The sequence below is a fragment of the Charadrius vociferus genome, unplaced genomic scaffold (genome assembly GCF_000708025.1).
Source record: "Charadrius vociferus isolate BGI_N301 unplaced genomic scaffold, ASM70802v2 scaffold192, whole genome shotgun sequence".
Classification (NCBI taxonomy): Eukaryota; Metazoa; Chordata; class Aves; order Charadriiformes; family Charadriidae; genus Charadrius; species Charadrius vociferus.
This window is the reverse complement of record NW_009647437.1, coordinates 1,148,097-1,169,852: the sequence shown is the minus strand read 5'-3', so window position 1 is coordinate 1,169,852 and position 21,756 is coordinate 1,148,097. Positions and strand designations below refer to the sequence as shown.

The 21,756-nt window shown below is 37.6% G+C and overlaps 1 protein-coding gene across 1 annotated transcript in view; it reads left to right on the top strand.

The window, feature by feature from the left end:
* Nucleotides 1–21,756, top strand: part of THADA (thyroid adenoma associated) — a 163,314-nt gene that overhangs the window by 24,976 nt on the left and 116,582 nt on the right. The window contains exons 22-25 of the mRNA XM_009880656.1: nucleotides 4,645–4,777; nucleotides 7,728–7,841; nucleotides 8,957–9,079; nucleotides 9,645–9,736. Coding sequence (XP_009878958.1) covers nucleotides 4,645–4,777; nucleotides 7,728–7,841; nucleotides 8,957–9,079; nucleotides 9,645–9,736 — 462 coding nt within the window. The remainder of the gene's footprint in view (nucleotides 1–4,644; nucleotides 4,778–7,727; nucleotides 7,842–8,956; nucleotides 9,080–9,644; nucleotides 9,737–21,756) is intronic.

Here is a 21,756-nt window from a genome sequence, read left to right as displayed (position 1 = left end):
ATTAAGACTTGTGCCAGGTCCCTTTCCCATGCTTTTATGAAAGACTGTAGTTGAACATGGTCCTTTGCTTTTAAAGCCAAACATTTTCTTAAAACTATATGCTGGAATATTTACCGTCTCAGCTCACTTTTAGCTATACAACTCTTAAATACCAGTCTTTATAAGAACCCAAAGTAGACTTCTTTGTAGACAGAGAAACGGTATTCAGACCTGTCTGATTTAGTGGTGAAAGAAAAATCTTTCCTCTACAGAGATTTCTTATGAACTTGATGAAATTTGATCTCTGTCTTGACATTTGGATGCAAATTGCTGAGTCTGCTCTAAGTATGCAAGTTGCCATTCTGCCTTTTCCCTGTTAGTATTCCTTCTGGGGGTGCCTGCTTAATATTGTCTGCGGTTGCACCTTCAGACAACCATACAGTTAGAAAACAAGTAACGTTCTTATCAATGAAATAAGCAATGTTATTTTTAAAAAATATTTTCCAGTCATAGACCCTGAGAAATTACAAATACTCATTTGGTCCAATAATGTGGCGTTTAGGGAAAGTTCCTGAAGCCTCTGGGCATCTGTTTTAAACTTGAATCTCCTGTCATCCTTATAAACACCCAGACAATTTCTCTGTTCCAAATGGTGTTTTGCCTGTTTTGCTTTTATTTTATTTAATGAAGCTTTTCTGGGAGAACGAGTAGAACATAAAGATTTCTGGAAATCTCAAAATCCTGGTGTTGCATAGCTATGGTTGTAGTGCTTTGCTTCATTAAAGTTGCAGAATGCAAGGGGAAAGTTTGGGAAGAGTTCTGTCATACAGCACAATGTGTTTACTTATGAATAATGCATTTTGAACATTTTAAAATGTTCAAATTGGAGCTTAGATTAAACTTGGTGAACACTATCTGATATGTATGCAACAATTTAGGACCATATCATATAGTTTTCTGGAAAACTGTAACGATAAAGAAAAACCCTGCTTTGATTTTACAAATACTTAATCCAGCATCAGTGGAAATTATTCACCTGTACCTAGTCAGTGTCTGATCTTCTGATATTTCTGCTGGGAGTAGACCCTCGTAATCCTTTGCAGTAAACTCTGCTTCTGGCTCATTTTGTTGCTCTGAAGTGACTGTAACTCTTTGTCTTCCCAGGCCCGTACAGTCTGCTAGGAAGACTTCTTGTAAAATTTAAAAAATCTTTGATGGCCTTTCCGGTGAAATGTGCTAGCATTGTCACTAACTTTTCTACAAAAGTGTAATCACAGATGTGAAGGAGAGAGTCTAAAGTGGAGAGAAAGAAACTGGGGCGGGGGGGGAAACTGTTCTACATTGTGATGCTTGTAGGGTTGGGAAGTACACTATGTAATGAAGTACAAGATACAATGTTAAGGCACTGCTTAGTCCGAAGCTATGTTTATTTTTAACTCTCTTCATATTTCCCCCCCCATTTCTTTTCCTGCTTGGTGAAAGAGAGAGGTAGGGGTAATGGTACTGTGTCTCTGAAATTTTGAGGCCTCCCAAGGTTCTCTCTGCTCTGCTTTACTGCTAGAGAAACCTCAAAACAGCACCTTTCTCAATGCACCTATATAATTTGGAAAATTTTGCTTCATTTAGAGCAGATGCTGTGAAAAGGAGGATGCAAGTGGAAGGACTTCATAGTTTCAAAGGAGATGTTCTTAAAAGTGGACATTTTTTAGGGTGACTTATACCTTGAATAGTAATGTGTTTCTGAGGCTAGATTCTTGTCTCCTTATTTGTCTGAGAAGTGCCAAGGGCAGTACGGAGACTAGCTTTATAAAGAATAAGAATCACATTACTTATGTGAAAAAGAATAATACTACAGGTCTATTGAGAGGAGAAAAACAGTGGAAAAAAAAAACTTTTTCCCCAGATAGGGACTGATTACAGTGATTTGAAACACTGAATTCTGAATATATCCATGTAGAAAATGCTTCTGGTCATGTAAAGTTTATGCCACAAACCACTGACATCCAGGAAGGCCAAATCCGAGATTGACCCTTTGTTCTTGGATAGGAGAAAATACTGCCATATGAGTTAGGGAGAGGGGTTTAGCTTTAGCCAGGCTTTTTGTACTCGTTGATACCAACCACAGAAAGGGTTTGGGGCACGTATGAAATTGTTATAACTGGCAGATGGACAGACAGAAATTTGTGGGAAAACACTTACTGTACTGCATCTTAAGTTATTTGTGTATCAAGTTACTGTGTTATATTTTAATTATCAATGCTATTTGTTTGATCTGGTAAAAATAATTACTATTTCATTCTGGAAAACGACATTCGAGCTTGAGACCACCATTTTTACATTGTAAAGCTTCATTATTCTTAAAATGTAGGGCCACCTGCTCCTTAAGACAATATTCTTCTTGCCAGACCATAAGGACATGGAGCTGCCAAATTTAAGGGAGTAGTCATCTCCATTGCAAAGTCAATAGTCTCTAATGTTTTTAACTTTAAAGCAGTAACTCTTTCACCTTTTTTAAAAAAAAAAAAAAAAAGTGCCTTGGTGGGTGACTGAACAAGGTAGAATTACTTGTGGAAGATCAAAGCAATACAGTTTTAAGGGAGCCTGAGGTTTGTTGGATTTCAGTATATTTCTCCTCTTTCTACTACTAGTGAAAAGGGAAAAACCCTTCAGTTTACTTAAGGATAAAGTATTCAGTGTGCTATGTAGCAACTTTTAAATATTTCCTTAATGCTTTACTTTGTGTTTTTCTGCACCACAGCAGATGTGAATATGTCTTGTGGGATGTTTGTTTTAATACTAAGATAACATACAGAAGAGAGATGAGCACTGTTCTTTGCATGACTAAACGAAGACCTTTAAATTCTGCTTAGCTAGGGAGGTAAGACCAGCCGCAGACACCGTCAGAAGTAGTAGCTTTTGCAGTACATGTTGACGTGGATGAAGAGAGCTGTGAAGTAGAGTCTAGCTGCAGAGACCCACAAAGGAGAAATTTTGTGTGGTCTCAAACCTAGAATGGCACCCTTCTTGTGTATCCAAAAGCAAGCAAAGGAACATGGCCTGAAAGTGAGCAGGGAAAGCTAATTATCAGCAACAGAAAGAGAAAAGTCAAGAAAAGGGAACTCACAGTTAGTTTCCAGATTAATTTGATTGCTTCTGTCACAGGCTGCAGGCAGGAAGTGCCTTTCTTTCATGCTGTGATATAAGGTGATTTACCCCTTGTCAAGCCATGTTTCTCTTGCATTCTGGATGGATGGTTTGCATGTTGGCTGCTGTTTTGAAGAGGTGCTGCCCTTAGGAAATAGGGAGAAAGCCTGACAGCAGTGTAGGAAACTCTGTGGTGGAAATCCTAAAAGAATTACTGAAAAGTAAGAAGTCTGCTGTGACTTCTGACATCTCTGGCACTTCCTTTGACCTCTGTTTTCTGCGTTACTAATTTTCTGTTTATTTTATGAAAGAAGGAAAGGAGGGTTTCACTACAGATTAAAGCCTCATTGGTTGTTCAGTATCAGGTTTTTAGTCTACCTAAATTCTTGCTTTAATAAGGGGAGGGTAAAGAAGGAGAGAGTAGATGCAGACCTGCCATTAGATTTTGGTTTTCACATCAGTACCAGCTGCCATTTAGCTTTTCTTTTAAATTCATTATTTCAGTCACTTAGGTAGAAAACTTGATTGTAGTCTTACTATAAGGTCTCCCTACTTAATCGTAAATGTCATTATAGTTTATATTTTTAGGTAAGGCAAGTCCTGCATGGTTGAGATAATTGCAATTGTATTGCCCAGAGTGATTAATTCTTTCTTCTACTCTGAATCATGTGTTAAACCAGTGTGACAAGTTTTAATAACAATGTCCCATTAATAGAAATTTTTGTAACAATGAATGATCTTTTTGGAACATTGACATAAGATTAATGAGCTGGTCTTGCACACTGAATGCGGTACATTTCATTGAACGGATCAGTACCAGCAGTTGAAGTAGACCTGAGTTCTCTTTGTCCTTGGAAGTCTTTTGCTTTCAGGCAATGTTGAGTTTTATAACTGCAGAGGAGGAGTATTTGATGATAGGAGAGCAATTTAGGTGATTTACCAAAATTTTGACTGATGTAGTATTTTAAAAAGAGCAGTATGCCTTGTTCTGCATTCCTTCTACTGCTTTGAGATTTGCAGGGGTATTTACATAATAGGTACTTACTGTGAAGGGTTTCATTTTTGTTTTCTATGTTTGTAAACATAATTGTATATGTTAGTTAATGTAAGGGTCACGCATCAGCTACTGTGTGGCAAGAAAGATATGAATTTGTGGTGTGTCACTTCCTACACACAGGGACTGATGCGCATATGTCTGTGTTCTTCTCCAGAACAGGATAATAGTTCTTGGTAGAAGATGATGGTTGCAGTGCTAAAGCACAGAGTCCTTTTTTCTGTTCAGTGAAATATCTTTTCCTAGTGGCACTTAATAAGTAGGGTTAACATAATATGTACCAACATTGGAAAAATGTACAATACCTTTTTATTATCTGTCTTATTTCTTAAAATAAATCTGTGGATATGCTTGGAGATGGTCATATATAATAAGAAATATTTCTTAAGGTCACTAAATGCTTTCTTTGGCTCTGTCCTAGTTTCTATGTGTTTGTTTCATGTTTCTTATGCATTTGTTTTGTGTAGATGTAACAGTGAGAGTCTGCGCAAGATGCCAGAGCAGTGGCTAAGCTGTGTGTTAGAAGAAATCAAGTCTTGTGATCCTTCATCTACACTCTGTGCAACCAGACGTAGTGCGGGAATTCCATTTTACATACAGGTATCGATTAATGTTGTTACCTCTGACTTTTTTTTTATGCCCTTTCTGGTGAATACAGTTACATATTTATTTTTCTTAATTCAACCCATTTTAGTCAAACAGTTACTCTTTTTTATACAGACTTTGACTGCCTTTGTGCAACCAAGAAGCCACATGTAATGGCACCATGTTTGGCACTGCAGTTCTGTTGACTCTTGAGATTTTTGGCTTGAGGTAGATTAGAATAGAATTTCAAACGACTGATCTTAGGCTCTGTGTGGCCACTGTAATAATCCTGGCAAATTCATAAATTAATTTAATTAAAAATTAATTTAATTATTAAACAGATTAAATAATGCTCTATTAACCATGTAACTCTGTGCTTCTTCCATGCAAAGTGGGAGGGTGGTAAAATATGGGCAGACCATCATAGAGTTGTAAGATGGTGGCCTAGAAAATAATACAAAGAACTTGGGAAATCCACTCAACAGTAATAAAGCAGGATCAAGTAACAGAGTCACACTAACTCATGTTGACTCACAGCCTTGAGTGCAATGAATGAGTAGGTTACAGAAGACACATATCCATGAGCGTGGAGCTATGCTCCTGCAGTCTTCCCGCTCCTTATGTTACCAGCAGCTCCACACATCCCAGCCTCCAGCTTCTGCCAAGATCAGAACTGACAGCTGTTCTGGCTGGCAGTATTTTGTCTCTGCTCAAAGTACGACCTCCTGCTGAGTGCCTCACAGTAGTATGCAGCAGCTCACCCGCATCCTTGTGGTGCCAGTCACTGCAGAGTTGGTCCTGCGGGTCACACTTTACCTGTTTCAATTCCTTCATTCCTTAAAGTGGCCATGATTGCTTTCCCCTAAATTAACCTCCATCATTTTAATTTTCAACCAGTTCTCTAAGACAGAAGTCCAAGATTAACTACACAATTTGTAACTTTCTCCGCTCACTGAAGTATAGTCCCCAGCACGTTCCAAGAATCTGAGGGACTGCTGGGAGCATGCTTTCCCTGCCAGAATAATTCATCTTGCTTGTTTTCCACTCCAAGTTTGCCCTGAGAAAGTTGAGGCAGCCTGCTTCTGTCTGACCTCTCTTATGTCAGTCACAGCCTGCTCCTGGCTTCACTAGATGCGTGTGTGCTAGGCAGCAGAGCTCAGAAGTAGGGCGTTGGTTTTAGAGACCTTCTTCCTTTTCAATTCCAGCAGTTAAAGATCTTTCCCTTTTATATCTGCAAGTTGCCTACAAAATGAATTCGGTGATTTTGTGTCTTCTGGTTTCCCTGTTCACACCACAGAGTTTGAAACCGGTGGACATGAGCTAGCATTTTCCCTGAGAATGTGAAAAAGCAAACATGTTTCAATTGATTTTTTTATGTGCAAAGTTACACTGCCTAATGTAAGGACTAGGTGGACCCAATGGTATCCCATTGCAGAAAACGTGTGTAAACTGCAGTTGGCCTACATTACTGAGTCCATGTGGCAAAGCCTGTGCTGTGCCATAGCTGTTTGGATAAATAGGTAGGATGCTTCTGTTTTGACAGCTTTGAAAGAGTACGAAGTTAGTCTAGTCAATTAATGAGAAGGTTTGAAATGAACTTTGGGATTAGTCTGAAATAATCTATTTTTAAATCGCAATTTTACTGTAAAGAGAGGCGATAGTGTTCTTTGGCAGTAGTTCTGAATATGTCCGTAGCACTCAGTAAAATGAATTAAGCCTTAAACAGCATGTTGCATTTAGATAATAAAAATACAAGTTGTAATGCATATTCTAAAAGTACTGTAATAAGGTTATTTTATTAATGCATAAAATCAAGATGTGGTGTGATCTCTTTGCCATCTGCTTCCTGTGACATGTATTCTTGTTTTACGAAAACATCTATTTTAATGATAATATGTAATTTTAAAGGTTATGAGCATTTTAAATGACCTATTTAAAATAGAAATATTATTACCTAGCAGTACAAAGGTGCAACTCCAATTAGTGGGTGAGGAAAATGTGGGAAAATATTAGTTACAGTTTTAACACTTTTAAGGTATGAAATTTTAGTCTTCAGTTCGTTCACCTCTATTTTATACTTCATGAATACTTTTTTTAACCTTCCTTCTCTGTTCCGGCCATAGTTAAAGGTACTGATAAACTGACAGCGAATACTTCTGGGTTTCTGCCTAACCTCTAGACTGCATTTGGCTTGCAGTTGATCCATTTGGTTTTTCTTATATGATGTAAGGTACTATTAAATATCTTGTTTGAACTGATGCTGAACAGACTCTGGGCCCCAAAACACAAATGGATAATCATTTTTTATTAGAAATAAGTGATTTATGGTTATCCATTTATACTAAGTTGGACAAATTCAAGAAGAGCTACTAGACAGACAGAGAAAGACTATTTTAACTCCAGTTCAGATTTTTAGAGCACTAAATTAGAGTATTTGAATCTCAGCTGGATGCACTACCCATTCAACTACTATTTGGAGATAGATGCATTTCTTCTGTCCTTTTTTTAAATGTGCTGCTTGTTCTATCCTGTTTTGCAAACCAGGATTTATTCTTTGGCCAGCCCGTGTCATCTTAAATATGTACGTTATTAAACTAGAAAAATGTCCGTAATAGGAAATGTAAGTATGTATAATATGGCAAATACTTTAGCTGTAATAAATACTATGATTTTTTCGGTGTGTGATAAATTGTTATCCGTTAGATACAAGCAAATTTTTGTAGGCAAATGGATAGTGCATGAGCAAAGTTTTCTTACTGAAACACTGGTTTCTTCTGCTAAGAAGCTTTCGAAAAAACTAAGTTAAAACTGAAACTTACTTTTTGCAAATTTTTTTTAGACCTTGTGTATGGTCAGAAGCTAGGCTGTGATATGGTAAATATATGAATGTGGAGCAGAACTAGTAGTAAAGAAAAATGGCTAGAAACACCTGATTATTTTTTTTCTTTCTTTTAACTTTCTGTAGGCCTTGTTAGCTTCAGAACCAAAGAAGGGCAAAACAGATTTGCTAAAAATGACAATGAAAGAATTGATATCTTTAGCTGCACCTTTGAATGAATCATCAAGTGTAATTCCACAGGTAAAGTACAGCCTTTCATCAGAATGTCAAAAAAGTGTGTGTTACTTCAAACAGTTAAGGAAACTTGTGTGTGTTTTTAATAAAGGTATTTTGTTTTCATGATCTATAGCTAGATTTTAAAATGTGTTTGCATGTGCAGGGGTTATGAAGTCACTGGAATTTGCAAGTGCGTAAGATACTAAAAAATGGATTTGGCATAATTTAATAGGTGTTTTCTAGTACAGCAAATAGTCATATTCATTTTGAATTGATATGATCAGTTTAGTCCTTGTAGTATATTTCTAAACAAATAGATGAGTACTTTCCTTTTTACAAGGAAATTAACAAGCAAGTATTTGTTTACATTTAGAGTAAATGAGTTGCATAAATCATATTGCATACAGTAAAGTATTACATGAAAAATGATTTTAGGCATACTTAGTAACTTCTAAAACTTAAATATATACATTTGGAATGCATAAGAATTTTATTTTAAAGTCAAGATCTTTATCTTCAAAATGTTGCTGTCAAATACTTAATCTTTCTGTTTGTAAGTGCAAGCCATAATTTGTTGACAATATATAGAAGTATGTTCTAATCTCTCTGCCAGCTCTTCTGCTGGTATAAATTTAAGTAGCCTTGTCAAAGTCTGAGAAGCTACACAGATTACCACCTTCCCCTACAGAGAGTAGAGAAATATCAGAAAATGCTCCATATGGTGAAGCAAGCCTGGCTGTCAGTTTTAGCTTAATATTGTCCTCCTGTGAGTTGTAGTTTATTTTTTCTCACAGTATCTACAGCATGTCAAGAATGTTGGAAAAGATGATTCTAAACTTTGAAAGTTATTTTTACAGCCATGATAAGCTAAGGAAAAAAGAATGCTGGCCTTCGGTTGCAATGCCTGGACTGTACTTGTTAGAGGAATATATTTTTAAACTGTAATTGTTTTTAACAGTGTTAACTGCTGCACCATTTTAATATATTTTTTAATAGCAGTACTCTTGTATTGACTATGGAAATAAAGTGGTGTAAATGTGCATATGGATTATTTGTTTTGCATGTTCATTGCTGTAATTAACACATTAAATTTAAGATACTTTCCCAATGAATTTTTTTTTTTTCTTCTTCCCCCACAGGTTCATGCTTTAAATATCCTTCGGGCACTCTTTAGGGATACACGTTTAGGTGAAAACATCATGCCTTATGTTGCAGATGGAATACAAGCGGCAATTCTAGGTTTTATGTCACCTGTCTGGGCAGTAAGTTAATTCTTCATTTTGCTTCTCTAATGTAACAGGATATAGCGTGTAGCTATTCTGTGAAGCTTTGGTCATTTTTATAAATGGCAGTACTGCAGTTTCTGGAATGTTACCTGGTGTAATATTTTAAGGTACAGTAAAGAATAATGTAGACCTGCAAAGAACTCATAGTTTTGGTCATGTTTATTGGTTTTGTTTAATTTTTCTGTAATGTGAAGTGCTGATATTGACAAAACATCGGGAACAAAAAGTAAGGACAAAGGTAACCTTATAAAAATGTATCTGTCTGTTAAATTTTGAGTCAGTGCACCTAGCTAGTAAGGAGTGCATTTACTTTCCTTCTCACTGTTACTTTCTTTTTCAATAAAAGATAGTATGTCATGTGGCATATTAGTGTAGAATGTTTTATGATCTGCCATGGGTAAATGTGCATACTTTGAACCACTAGAAACCTGGATGTATCCCTTGTATTAAAGATGAACATCTCCAAAAGATCTGAATTTTCTGTTAGTGCCAGTGTATGTTATTTAAAACATAGTTCATGTTCTTTTCTTTTTTCCTTTAGGTAAGAAATTCATCTACACTTCTTTTTAGTGCTCTGATTACAAGAATTTTTGGGGTTAAAAGAGGGAAAGATGAAAATTCCAAAAAAAACAGGTAAGCTTCACTTGGTACCAATTGTAAGTTTGCAAAACATGACCTTAGCCAACGACAATTTGAAAATTTTGCTTGCTTTATGGATATATTTGAATCATGATGTTACAAAAACATCTAGCTTTGCTTAAGCTGCGCTGCCAAGAAATAAGCGGTAAGTCCAAAAATATCTGCTGTTAAGCACTGAGAGTTAATTTGTACTCGTGCAATTTCACAGAAGGGGAAAGTTGCTGAGAGGTTTTGGTACCAGTGGCTCTTCCAAATGCCCATTCTCTCTTGTGGTCACAAACTAGCCCTGTTGGTCTTGGTAGCAAAGAGAGGGGGGTGAAGGAGAAGGGCAGCCATGGTCACATGTGTGTTCCCTTTCTTCTAGAGCGGGCCTGGAGGTAATCTCATCCGTATGAATTTGAGATTATTTTTTTTCCCTTTAGTCATCTTACTCTAGAACAGCCTCTCCCTCTTTCATGTCTCTTTCTTCTTAGCTCCAAAAATTGCAGCTTGCAAAGCTGCTTCTCTTCCAAGGGTTTCTGCCCTTGAACTCCATGGTCCTGCTCCAGATCCTCTAGTATTCCACTTTCTTATGTTAGAACTCCCCAGTCCTGAGGATTCCTGTTTCTCTGTGCCCTCCAGTTAGTGCACAAGCACCCCCATGTTTTCTTTGGCCTTCAGCCCCTTCCTTTAGCTTCTGAGCAAATGAAGCACGCGCATGCCCTGTGCTCTGTAGCTGAGGTTCCTGCTCTAATAGGGATGTGAAAATAACCCCAGATGTGAAAATAACTCTGGGTGCAGAATAAACTCATAAAAAAAATATCTCTGGGTGAGTCTGCGGGGCCACAGTGATCACAGTAGGGATATTATGGTAACTGTTTCAGTAATTCCTAATGGGTCTTCAAGTCACAGACAAGGTATCCAATTTCTGAAAGAAGACAATTGTTAGGATTTACCTTCAAAATTCTACTCATCTTTTTAACTCATTATACAGTGGTTCCTTAGTGTTGATCTATGTAGCTAATATAATTTTCGTGCATGTTATGAGAAACTAAATGTGCTGGGATGATACTAGTCTTTCATCTTTTAGATGATAGATAAGTGCCATTTTAGCTGTTTGAAATACTTTGCTTCAGGTGTCACTTGAAAAATTAGTTACTATGCATGTATGAATGTGAGGAATAAATACAGGTGGGAGACTGGGGGGAGATTTCCCTTAGATAATACTTCTTCCCTAAAAACAATTTGAAATGTCATCTCCCCTACTGCATGAAATTATCCCTGCTTTGTTGTAAACCCACTTCTCACCCAAACCTGGAATTCACTCCCATAACCCCTGAAACCCAAGGAGAGCAATAAAAGGTGTTTCTTATTTCTTGCCTTTTCACTTTGTTTTTGTAACAACGTTTAAAGTTGGTTTGTTGTTTGTTTTTTTTTTTTAATTTCAATATCGAGCGCTTAGTCAAAGAAAGATGTACTTCAGCTTTTTCATGCTAACGTCTGCAGTGGGGAGGCAAACTGACTTCTCAAATACATGCAGCGTGATGAGATGTAATCTGAGGTTTCTGTTTGTGGAGTTGGAGAAAGTAATGGATTTGAGCAGCTGTTGGGGATGGGAGATACCAGAAAATAAACTTTTATATATTTGAATTGAGTTCATTAAAAACAATGGTAATTTTAATGTAACTGTCACTTTCAACTTGCTTCTATGAAGCTTTTTATTTACAGTAATTTCTTTGTAATCATTTTGACCAAAAGATGTTAAAGCTGGGCTGGCTTCTTTTTTTTCCACTATTCGTTTTGCAGCTTTTTATTAAACATTGTACATAGTCAGTTTTACTGTTTCCCCCGCTTGTAGTCATCCATACCAGGAAACAAGGAATGGGAAAACGCCTGTAAAGGCAGGCCAGTGAGAGACAGGAGGTAAGAAAACAGAGGCAGAGATTTGATTTCAAGTTTCTGACTCCTGTCTCTACGGGAGATACTGGTTTAGGAAGAGAACGATGTAGACGTTTGACTATTTTGTTTGTAAAGCTTCTTCCTCTGAACACCGGCGGTGGATTTAAAAGTTAGGTTGTGTTTGGGGAAGACATCTGCATTTCAGTGGTTTAACACCACGAGGTGTCACCGTTGCTGCACAGCTCCCTGCAGCCACATCCCTGGGGTACAGCTGCGCTTGGGCACTTCTCTTCAGGAGCTCTGAACTTGTTTTGTGTAATGTTTTGCTGGAACAGAATTAAGGTATTAAAGTAATTTCCCTTACCCCGCTTTTAAATGTAGCAGTTTACTTCAAAAGCACTAGCATTTTAGCAACTTGCATCTATAGGAGCTTGTGTGAAAGTCATCTGGGTTTGAGCTGCTTGTTCTGTTACCTGCAGGATGTTCTGTTGGCATTAAGGGGCAGTCTGTCTGTGGACAGAGATGGAGACCAACTCTCTGATGCCACTATTAGGACCTTGCATAGGTTTCCAGTTTGCCGGATTTTAGATTAGGGGTTTAAATCTGTCTTTTCTGTACCAGGAGGAAGTTACTTTATTACTGGGCTATTCTGGGCATCTGTCTAAAAAAGGGTGGACTTTCTGGTTGTTTTCTCAGGCAGAGTTCCTATGAAACTGATACAATTGGGGTGGTGGAGAGTTTGTGTAGACTTCCAGGAGAAAGCTTTGTTGGAACAGTACTGGCAACTTAACTCCACTGCTGTGTTCCTTTAACATACTTACTGTTATGTTTCCTTTTTTTTCCTCTTACCTCCTTTAAAAATTCACATATAGTATCCTTTATACAAAAATTGTAGGCCTGTCATGTCTTTTGCTGCTTTTAGTCTGCTGATGTTATGTTCCGTTCCCTATTTATGTTAATTTTGTACATTATAATTGCCATGCAGCTGGGGTGTTTATGTAGTGACAGTGGTGGTCCATTATTTGATGGTCTTGATCAGTTGTGAAGCATTGGATTGAATGACTTAATGAACTATAACCTATGTCTGAACAGTAACCTGATTTTTTATTTTTTTTTTTCCAGGCATGTGTAAAAGAGTGATGGGTTTGGGTTTTTGTTTTCATTTCTGGTTTTGGGATGGAGTGGTTGTTGGTTTGTTGTTTTTTTTTTTTTTTCCTCCAAACATCTCTGTGTCATTTTGGGTGTTTGCAGTAGAACTGTGTGAAAGGGCTTCCTCACTCTATGACAAAGAGAGTGAGGGGATGCTTAACTCTGCTGACAGAAATTTTAAGTTACATCTGCGGTGGCCATCTCTACTGGAGGACAGAGGCAAGAAAGCATGTTGAGTTGGGCTTTGTGATCATTGAACGGGCATTAGTAATGTCCACCAGAACTGTCTGTCTAAATCTGAGGGCAAGGCAATACTAGATTACGCTAGAGAAGGTCTGTTCCCTGAAAACTTGGTCAGCAGTTTGAGGAGACATGGGTTGAAGAAATTACCAACTACACATCATGGCTCATACTGCTCGGTTGTGCTGGTTCAGTTGTCAGTGGGGCTGTGCTGTGGGTCATCTGCAATGTGTTTGCAACAGCTGTATTGGCACAGCTGGGGAGTGGAGAACTGGAGCAGTGAAGGAGAGGGGTTTCCTGAGCAGAACTCTGGGCTAATGCCAAACTTCACTCTTATGGGTTCACTGGGAACTTGAAGGGACTACTCTATGTCATGCTATACAGGAGATGCAATCCTATCCTGTTTTCATTAAATGCTGATGCATCTTTTTAATTTTAGCATGGGCAAGGAAATAATGAATTTGAAAGTTAATACTTTAAAAATAACAACTGTATGCAGCTCTTGCAAGAAGAAGGGATAGAAGTTGTATGAAGACTTTATACTGGTCTGTGCAACTATACAGGTTGAGCTTTCTCTTTCTAGTGAAAAGAAAATTAGAAACAAAGTTTTCTCTGGGTTCTCTCTTTCTGAGAAAGACTGCATCAAAACTGTAAGTGTGTTTGTGTGTGTATATATATGTGTTTGTGTATTTGGCTAAATGGTGCTTTGAATTCCAGGTAATTGACATCTTAAAAATGGTCCTGTTAACACTTACCTATAGAGGGATTTAGTTTAGCTTTTGGATACTTCATTTGTGAATGTAATTTTCTTAAATGTTACAATAATTTCAAATCTACAAGACTTGGAATGGAATTCTAACCACATAAATACAAAGTACTGTAGTGAGGAAGGACTAGAATCTTTGCAATTAGCCCATTTATATTTGGTGACAGAAAGTGTGCTCTGCATAGATACATCACAGCGTGCTTTAGAGGAAATAACCACCCCTTCACCAAGCCCTTCACAGCATTGCTATTTATGTTAGTTTAGCCTGTCACTTCATACTTGAAGGATGCTAGGTCTATATCCTAACTTGCCTAGGTACCGTGCTGTCAGCTGCAACCTGTCCCCCAGACCCACTGCCACTGAGCGCTGGCTCCGGTGCTGCAGGTGCCTGCCCTCTGCCGGAGAAGTGGCTCTGCAGAGGAGCTGCCGTGACCTGCCCTCCAGTTTTCTTGTGCAGTCAATTTACAATGTAGGTTTGCTGATTCTGTGCACTTTTGAAGGAGCTGGAGTGTAGCGTATGAATAATCATTCTGGTTTGTTCATGTTTTCTGTTGTTGTTTTTTTTTCTCCTGTTAATGTTGCTACAGATTGCAAATCATGTAAAGTAAATGTTTGGTCTGGTTGATTTGCTCCAGTATTCATCATGTGAAAAATGAGGATGTCTTCAGATGAAGAGATTCTAAAAATAAAATGGAATATATGTTGGGATAGTTAATGCAGATCTGTCCATGAAAGTCAAAATGACTTGTGTATAAAGTTAACTGAAATAAATTCTGAAATGTAATTAAATTTCTCATCATAGAGGAATTCTATTCTGCCCAAATGAGTTCCAGTAGTAATAGTGATACTTTCACATAAAGTCTTACACATGCATATATTTATATGTGTCTATATATGCACTATATATAGGCATACATATAATACTGGAATACAGACCAGTGGTCTGTAGTCCAGTGCGACACGCACACCTTTTTGGTCTCTAGTCTAGTGCAAACTAAAGCTGCTATTGCTTGTTACTGGATAAGACTCTTCTCATCAAATACCTGGGATTTTGGACTTTTATCTTTTTTTCTCTTTCTTTTTCTTTTTTTTTTTTTTTTTTTGAAGGATGATCCTGATCAGAAATTGCCTTTGAGGCAATTTGCCATTTGACTTAGGAGAAGCTTTAGTCTTCAGAGTAATAAAAAAGGATTGTCCTGGCTTATCTGAAAATGGATTTTTTTTGAGTTAGAATATAAATGTTGCAAAGTCCTCAGAAAGAATAAGCAGAGGCTGGGGTTAAAAGAAAGTATGTGGGGTGGTGAGAATTCCCTTAGCTTCTCACCATGGTGGGTTCCAGGAAGGAAAAACTTCAACTCTTTGATTAAAAAGCAGTTTTTTAACCAAGGCTGGAATGGTACAGTGCAACCTGGTGATTTTTACATGAAGTAACTAGTGTATATATTTGCATTTTGGGAGGGGGAAGCTCCTATGTATTTAGTGAAGGGAAAATGCATATGCAGAAAAATACTTAACGCATGTGTGTCAACTTAACACACATTCTCTGTGGAGTAAATATTCATGCTGCGAGGAAATTGAGTATGAATGCTGCCATGCTCTCATTGTTGGTTTAGATATAGTTGAAAAGAAAGGAACAACTTTAAGTGCCATCTACATAATACTTCTTGAAGTCTTTATTTTCATTGATAGCTGTCAGTAAATGTTGATGACTATCAATAACTTAAAGCACTTGGAAAGGAGGAACTTATCTTTCTAATTACAATAAGATGAAAACTATGTAGATATAAACAGGTTTTGAAGATGCATAATTGGCTGTGAGGCAGTCAAAGTTCACAACTGCCCTCTGCTTGCTTTGTTTTTATCGGAAGTTGAGTGTTCTGAACTTCGTAGTAAGTGGTTGCTTGCACACTTGAAGGAAGTCACTGAGTAAAACCAAATTAACTTTTAAAAACACGAAGTTGATTTTTTTTTTTCCTCCTAAATGGACATGTACTTTAACATTAAGGTTTTGTATGAATACTAAGGTTTTTAAGACCATAAATAACTGCTTTTTACACTGTGAAAGGTTAGAGGAAAACGCAGCAAATTGAATGTTCTAATGCAAACCTTCCTTTTCATAATATTATCCCTAAATTAAATGAATCTGGTATTATCTTCCTTTTCACTAAGCCACTCCAAGTTGTAGCTTAAAGTACATAAAATACACTGTAAGTGCATGATTACTGCTGGATGTTACATGTCTGGCAGGCTAAAGCTTCCAATATTTCTAACAACAGATGAAAAATCTGTCTTACATCAATGATGTTTTGTCAGTCTTAACAGCAACTTTATTAGACATTTGCAGTGCATCCTACTGGGCTCTGATAGCACTTCTGAGATGGCTCTGTGGTGCTCACAGAGGAGTGGCCAGTACTATTTTGGGATAAGCCTAAAGAAACTTTGGTGGCGCTAATGTGGTTAAGTTGTAATGGCACATCAGTGTCGTAAAATCAGATAGCCCTCACAAGAGTTTCTCTAGAGGTGACAGTCAGATTGACTCTAGCCCATAATCACTTGGTGCTGACTTGGAGACGTGCCACTGGCATAAGTGCTGTGTGCCAGCGGAGGTACAGCTACGCGTGAGAGGATGCTGACCGCAGCGATGGTCTGCAGGAAGGGCAGCAGTGAGGCAGCAGAGTGCTGAGCCTCTTGTCCTGGCTCCAGCAGGGAAATGCGAGTACGGCCGGATTCACAAAACCGACCTCTGAGCTCTGTACCTCTTGGACCACATGCTGCGGAAAGAAGGGTTGGGATTGCTTTATCTTGGATCTTGTTAGTGATTCCCTAGTGGATTTTCTCTGGCAATCTTGGTCTGTTGCAGCTTTTCAGTTGAAATACTGGGTCAATGACAGTGAGATTTCATGAAATGCTGGAGCCATTTAAATGCCCCTGATCCTTTTCCTCTAGCTACTTCTGTGCCATGTTTTGCAGCCTGTTCGCTTTGTGCAACCTTAGTTGTTCCAGTGAATGATTGCAAAGTAGTTATTAAGGATTTGGTGCAGTACATTGTTTTGCGAGGGGGTTGTTTTGTTAAAAAGAAATCCCTCTCCCTTCTGTCTGCCAAAAATAGGCCACATTTATTTTGCTCAACTTTTTTGTTTTTAATGCTCTGGCTCTTTTTTTTTATTGACTTTGACAGATTTAGAAGACTTAATCTCGGAACTGTCTCAAGAAAACATGCAAAAGTTCAGGCTGACTCAGATAACCGTTACGGCTTTTCCTGATTAATAGTTCAATAACAATATGCTTGTTTCAACATAATTTTGAACAGGCTTCCTATTTCTAAGTGCCTCAGTAATAGGAATAATGATTGTAAGGTGCTATTAACTTGTAAATTGAAGGTAAAATTTATGAAAGCTTTGTGCAGAAACAGACACAACTTGAAAACAAGCTCCTAAAGAAATCTGTTTCCTTCTGTGTTATTGCTTCAATTATTTTACTAGCTTTACAAGTCTAATCTAAAACTATCTAAAATCCCTTGTAGCAGAAGATACGGACTTTTCTTGAGGTTGAGGATGCTCTGTGTCTATATGATTTCTGCTGGTTTTAGGAACACAGTGTATCTATTTATATTTGCCTAAAATCTACGGAACCGTTTTTACTTCAAGGTTTTATTTTTTTTATATACAGAGTCAGAAAAACATTAACCCATGTAAGTCCCAGTCAAATCTTTGGGACTTAAACACACGCTTAAAGCACTGGTGTGCAAATGTGTATCTGTGCTCTCCTGAACAGGGAGGATCTTCATAATGTACTGGTTTAAGTCAGACCTGGAAAATAGGAAGATGAAGACATTAAAATGATGTGAATGAAAGTTTACCCGAAGTGATACATCCTGAAAAATGTATGTGTTGGCCTGAGGTAACTTCAGTCCCTTAATTTGTTTTAAATAAACAAATAAAATTTGTTTTAAATTAGGGGCATAATGTTAAGGTTTGTTTCTACTGAGTGAGTAAAATGCATTTGATGAAACAAAAATTACTGTAAACTTAATCGCATGAGTAGATAATTTAGTTTCTGCTGTAGCGATAAAAGTTTTCATTAATATGAATTGATATAATTATTCTGCTTTGTCCCATGCATAATGTGCACATCCCTTATTCATTAATTTCACCATACTGATTGAAAAGCAGTTACTTTTCACAGAATACTCCCAGGCAGAGAGAAAGTATGTGGGTTGTTTGGAGGTAAAATTCACAATGCTAAATTTGTGGTAAGAGATTAAAGATAATAGTTATATAGGCAGAGGTTGAACAGAGTTCTTGGAGAGTTTCTAAAGAGATATATGTATAATATCTCTTAATTTTATTTATATGTGTGTGTATACCTGCATATGTATGTACATATACACATGTGCACACTCATGCATATACACAGCTCAACTTTCTTTAAAAAGTTGGTTTAAAATAGGCATTTTATATATTATCTGTAAAATATATAATTTATTTTATACTATGTTTTATATGCATGTATATATTCAGGCACGTTTGTGCATGTATATCAAAGTTGAGTGTTGATTAATGTGTTGATACAGGTACCAGGTTGTATCTGTGATGTTTGGTTTAAGCGATGTTCCCCTATTTTTATTCTGAGCCCATTGTACGCTTACTTCTCTTGCTAGTATGGCAGCAAAAGTGCTCTTAGAAAAGGACTTCAGAAGTTATTTTAGTGAACTGTGTGTTGCATAATTATTCCTCTCAGTCACACTTTTCCTGAAGTATTTGTTCTACACAGGTGCTCTTTCCTTACCTGATTACACAAAGGGTATAATAAATAGCAAAACAAGAGGTATAAAGAAACTTGTACTTAAAAGAGATCAAAGCAAACCAGACCATGCAGTCCTTTGGAAATCTTGGCTAGCTCTCCTATAAATAAAAGTGCTTCTCAAGCAGAAGGTATTTAACTACTGTATTTATGCAGGCCTTGATTGACAGTTCAGTTATTAACCTCATAAAAACACAGTAACGTAAACTAGTAAGAATGTTTATTCTAGCACTTCTATCTGAAGGAAAATGAAAACCAAGATATAGTGGCATATTCTTAGTTCCTTGTAAGTATTTATTTTAAGGCTCTGTAGCATAAAAGAATGTTTTTTCAAGTCAGTGAACTTAAACTATTTTGCTTACTGTTCTGGGATTTAAGTATTTTCTAATTCCTAACAAAACAAATGTTAGATTTATTGAAGGTGCAGAGTCACCACATCTTGATTGAAGGTGCAAACCCCACATCTTTACAATGATTCTTCTTTCCCTTTCATAGTGTTTTTCATTTCATGTGGGGTAAAAATGAAATCTGAATTGTTTTCTGTAACTAACTTGATGTGGTTATGGAAAAGTTCTCCCTTCTTGTCACTGAAGAGGTGTCTTGTATCATGTTAGGTCTAGAAAAACAAGTAAACTTTTATACCCTTGCTCTTAGGCTTATTAGGTGGTATATTGCACCAGGTTTGTTTTTTTTACAGTTTTTTTTTTTCCAAGCTTCCTTGTGGCTTTTCAAGCCTCCCCCCAAAATTGCATGGCCATTTTGTCTTCTATGGGAATGCTAAAATTCTCTTATACATGTGAAATGTTCATCTGAAAGCAGCTTGTCCTGTGTCCTGAGGCAGGATGCAATTTCAGGAATTTAACTCTTAATTTTGTTTTAAAGAACATACTTATCTGAAGCAAAGGAACTTGCCTGTTGCTATTGTCTCTGTCTCTTAGTAATAATGGTGATGATTCTCTGGTTGTCATGCAGAGGGACTGCTAATGAAAAACTTTCATAAATATGTACTATTTCTGAATTAAACAAAATTTTAAGTGGTTATGTTTATTTCACATCAAACTAGTATTTTCAATACTAGTGTACATTGTGGCAAAAATAATCCTCTGTGCTGAACTGAAGGCTAAGTTACTAACTTACTTAAAAAAAGGTAAATCTCAAGATTTTTGTTGTTAGCAGGAGCTATTGTCTACTGTAGTTGCAGGAGCTAGTGATGGCCAGCAGATACAAGAAGGCAAGAAAAACCCTGGTCTGTTAAGAAGACAAGGTTAAAACCATGGTGCTGGAGTGGGAAGTAGCTAAGTGGAATCATAGAAACTGTAAACGGATCTCTTGATCCTGTTTCCTCTATTCCTATTCAAAGTATGACTGTTAGCAACTCTAGATCAGGTCAGCGGTGGCTTTGGATGTGTTAAAAACCTCCAAGGACGGCGATTTCGCAACCACCCTGAGTAACACGTTCCAATGCTTCACTCCCTTTCTAAGTGCAGAATCTTTTTCTTGTTGCCCAATTTAAAACTCCCAAGCTGTATTTTGTGACCATTGGTCCTTTCTGTACCATCTGCAACTACTGCAAGAAGTTCGGCTCTCTAATCTTCGATTCCTTTAAGTGGGTGTAGGCTGCTGTTGGATCTTCCTTGGGCCTCCTCTTTGTCAAACAGAACAAACCTGACTCCTCCAGCTTTTTCTCACAGGACATGTACTCTAGGCCTTGTCCATCTGAGATGCTGTTTGCTGGACCCTCTGCTGTTTCTTCTCATCTCTTCTGAACCTGGCAACCCAAAACTGGATGGAGTATTCCATGTACAGCCTCGCTGTGCCAAGTAGAGGAGGGTAATAACTTCCCTTGATCTGCTGCTGCATTTGTCCTAATGAACATAGTCCAGTGTGTGATTTGCCTTGTTTGCAGTGAGGATGTGTCGTTGGCTCATACCAAGCTTGGCATCCACTGTAACCCTCAGGTTCTTTCCCATGGGGCTGTTACTGGGCCAGTTGGTTTTCAGCCTGTGCTGATGCTCAGGGTTATTCAGCCCAGGTGCAAAATTTTGTGTGTCTCCTTGTTGAATGGCCTAAGGTTTCTGTTGGCCCAAGCCTCAAGTTTCTCAAGGTCTGTCTAGACTGAACTTCTACTGTTTCGGTGTTTCATCCACTCCCCCTAATTCAGTGTTGTCCGCAGATGTGCAGAGGGTGCTTTCTATCTCATCAACCAAGTTGTTGACAGAAATGTTGAGGGATATAGCGGCCCCAGAATTGACCCACGGAGTATTCCACTGGTTACCAGCCAACAACCAAACACTGACTCATTGATACCCTTTGGGTCTGGTTGTCCAGCCCAAATGTGTTGTTCATCCAAGCTGTACTCTCTCAGCTTCCAAATGAGAAAGCTGAGTGAAGCTGAACTTGTTTGATGAGTACAGCATTTTCTAGTCCATTTTAAAGTTTTCTGCCTTAATAAAAATGGAGCTTAACTGCTTTCCCTAAGAAATAAGAAAGAACAGTTTCCAAGAATGATTTTAAAATTACAAGAATTGTTTTATCAATTGTCACAAATCTGTTTGAGTTTCATCTATTTGAATGCTCACCAGACTCTTGGATTCTCTGTGCATGTATGGACAATTTTCTTTAGTTTGGTTTCTCTGTCAGTTACTACTTTATGAACATGAAACTCTGAAACATGGCAAGTTTGCAGCCTTTCAGTAGCGTGTATGCTCTCTTCCCAAACTACAGTTATGATGCTTGCCCTGGAATTTCCAGGTTACCTCCGTGAGCTGACCATAATGGGGTCACCTTAGGATATATTTAAGATTCTGCTTCTCCTTTCTTAAGTCAAGTGAAACCTGCTGTTCTTTTGGAGGTCTTTGTTTTTTTAAGAAGGTGTGAGCCACCTGTTCACCCTTTCAGAAACACACTGCAGACTTCAATTTTGTTTAAGAGGAGTGAAATACAAGGAAGTTTTTAAGGGTGATCTCTGAGTACCTGGAACTTCTGAAATTTTTGCATACTCATTCAGTATGAATTTTGTAATCTGCTTGCGTACAGTCTTAGTCTGATTGGTGACATCAAGGGTGAGATTTGAAAGTTACCAGTTGCTAATCATTATGTCATTCTTATCAGCAACAGTTCAGCACCAGTTGAACTGCATGTATTTAACTTTAAGAAAGGGTTGGAATTTCCATACAGA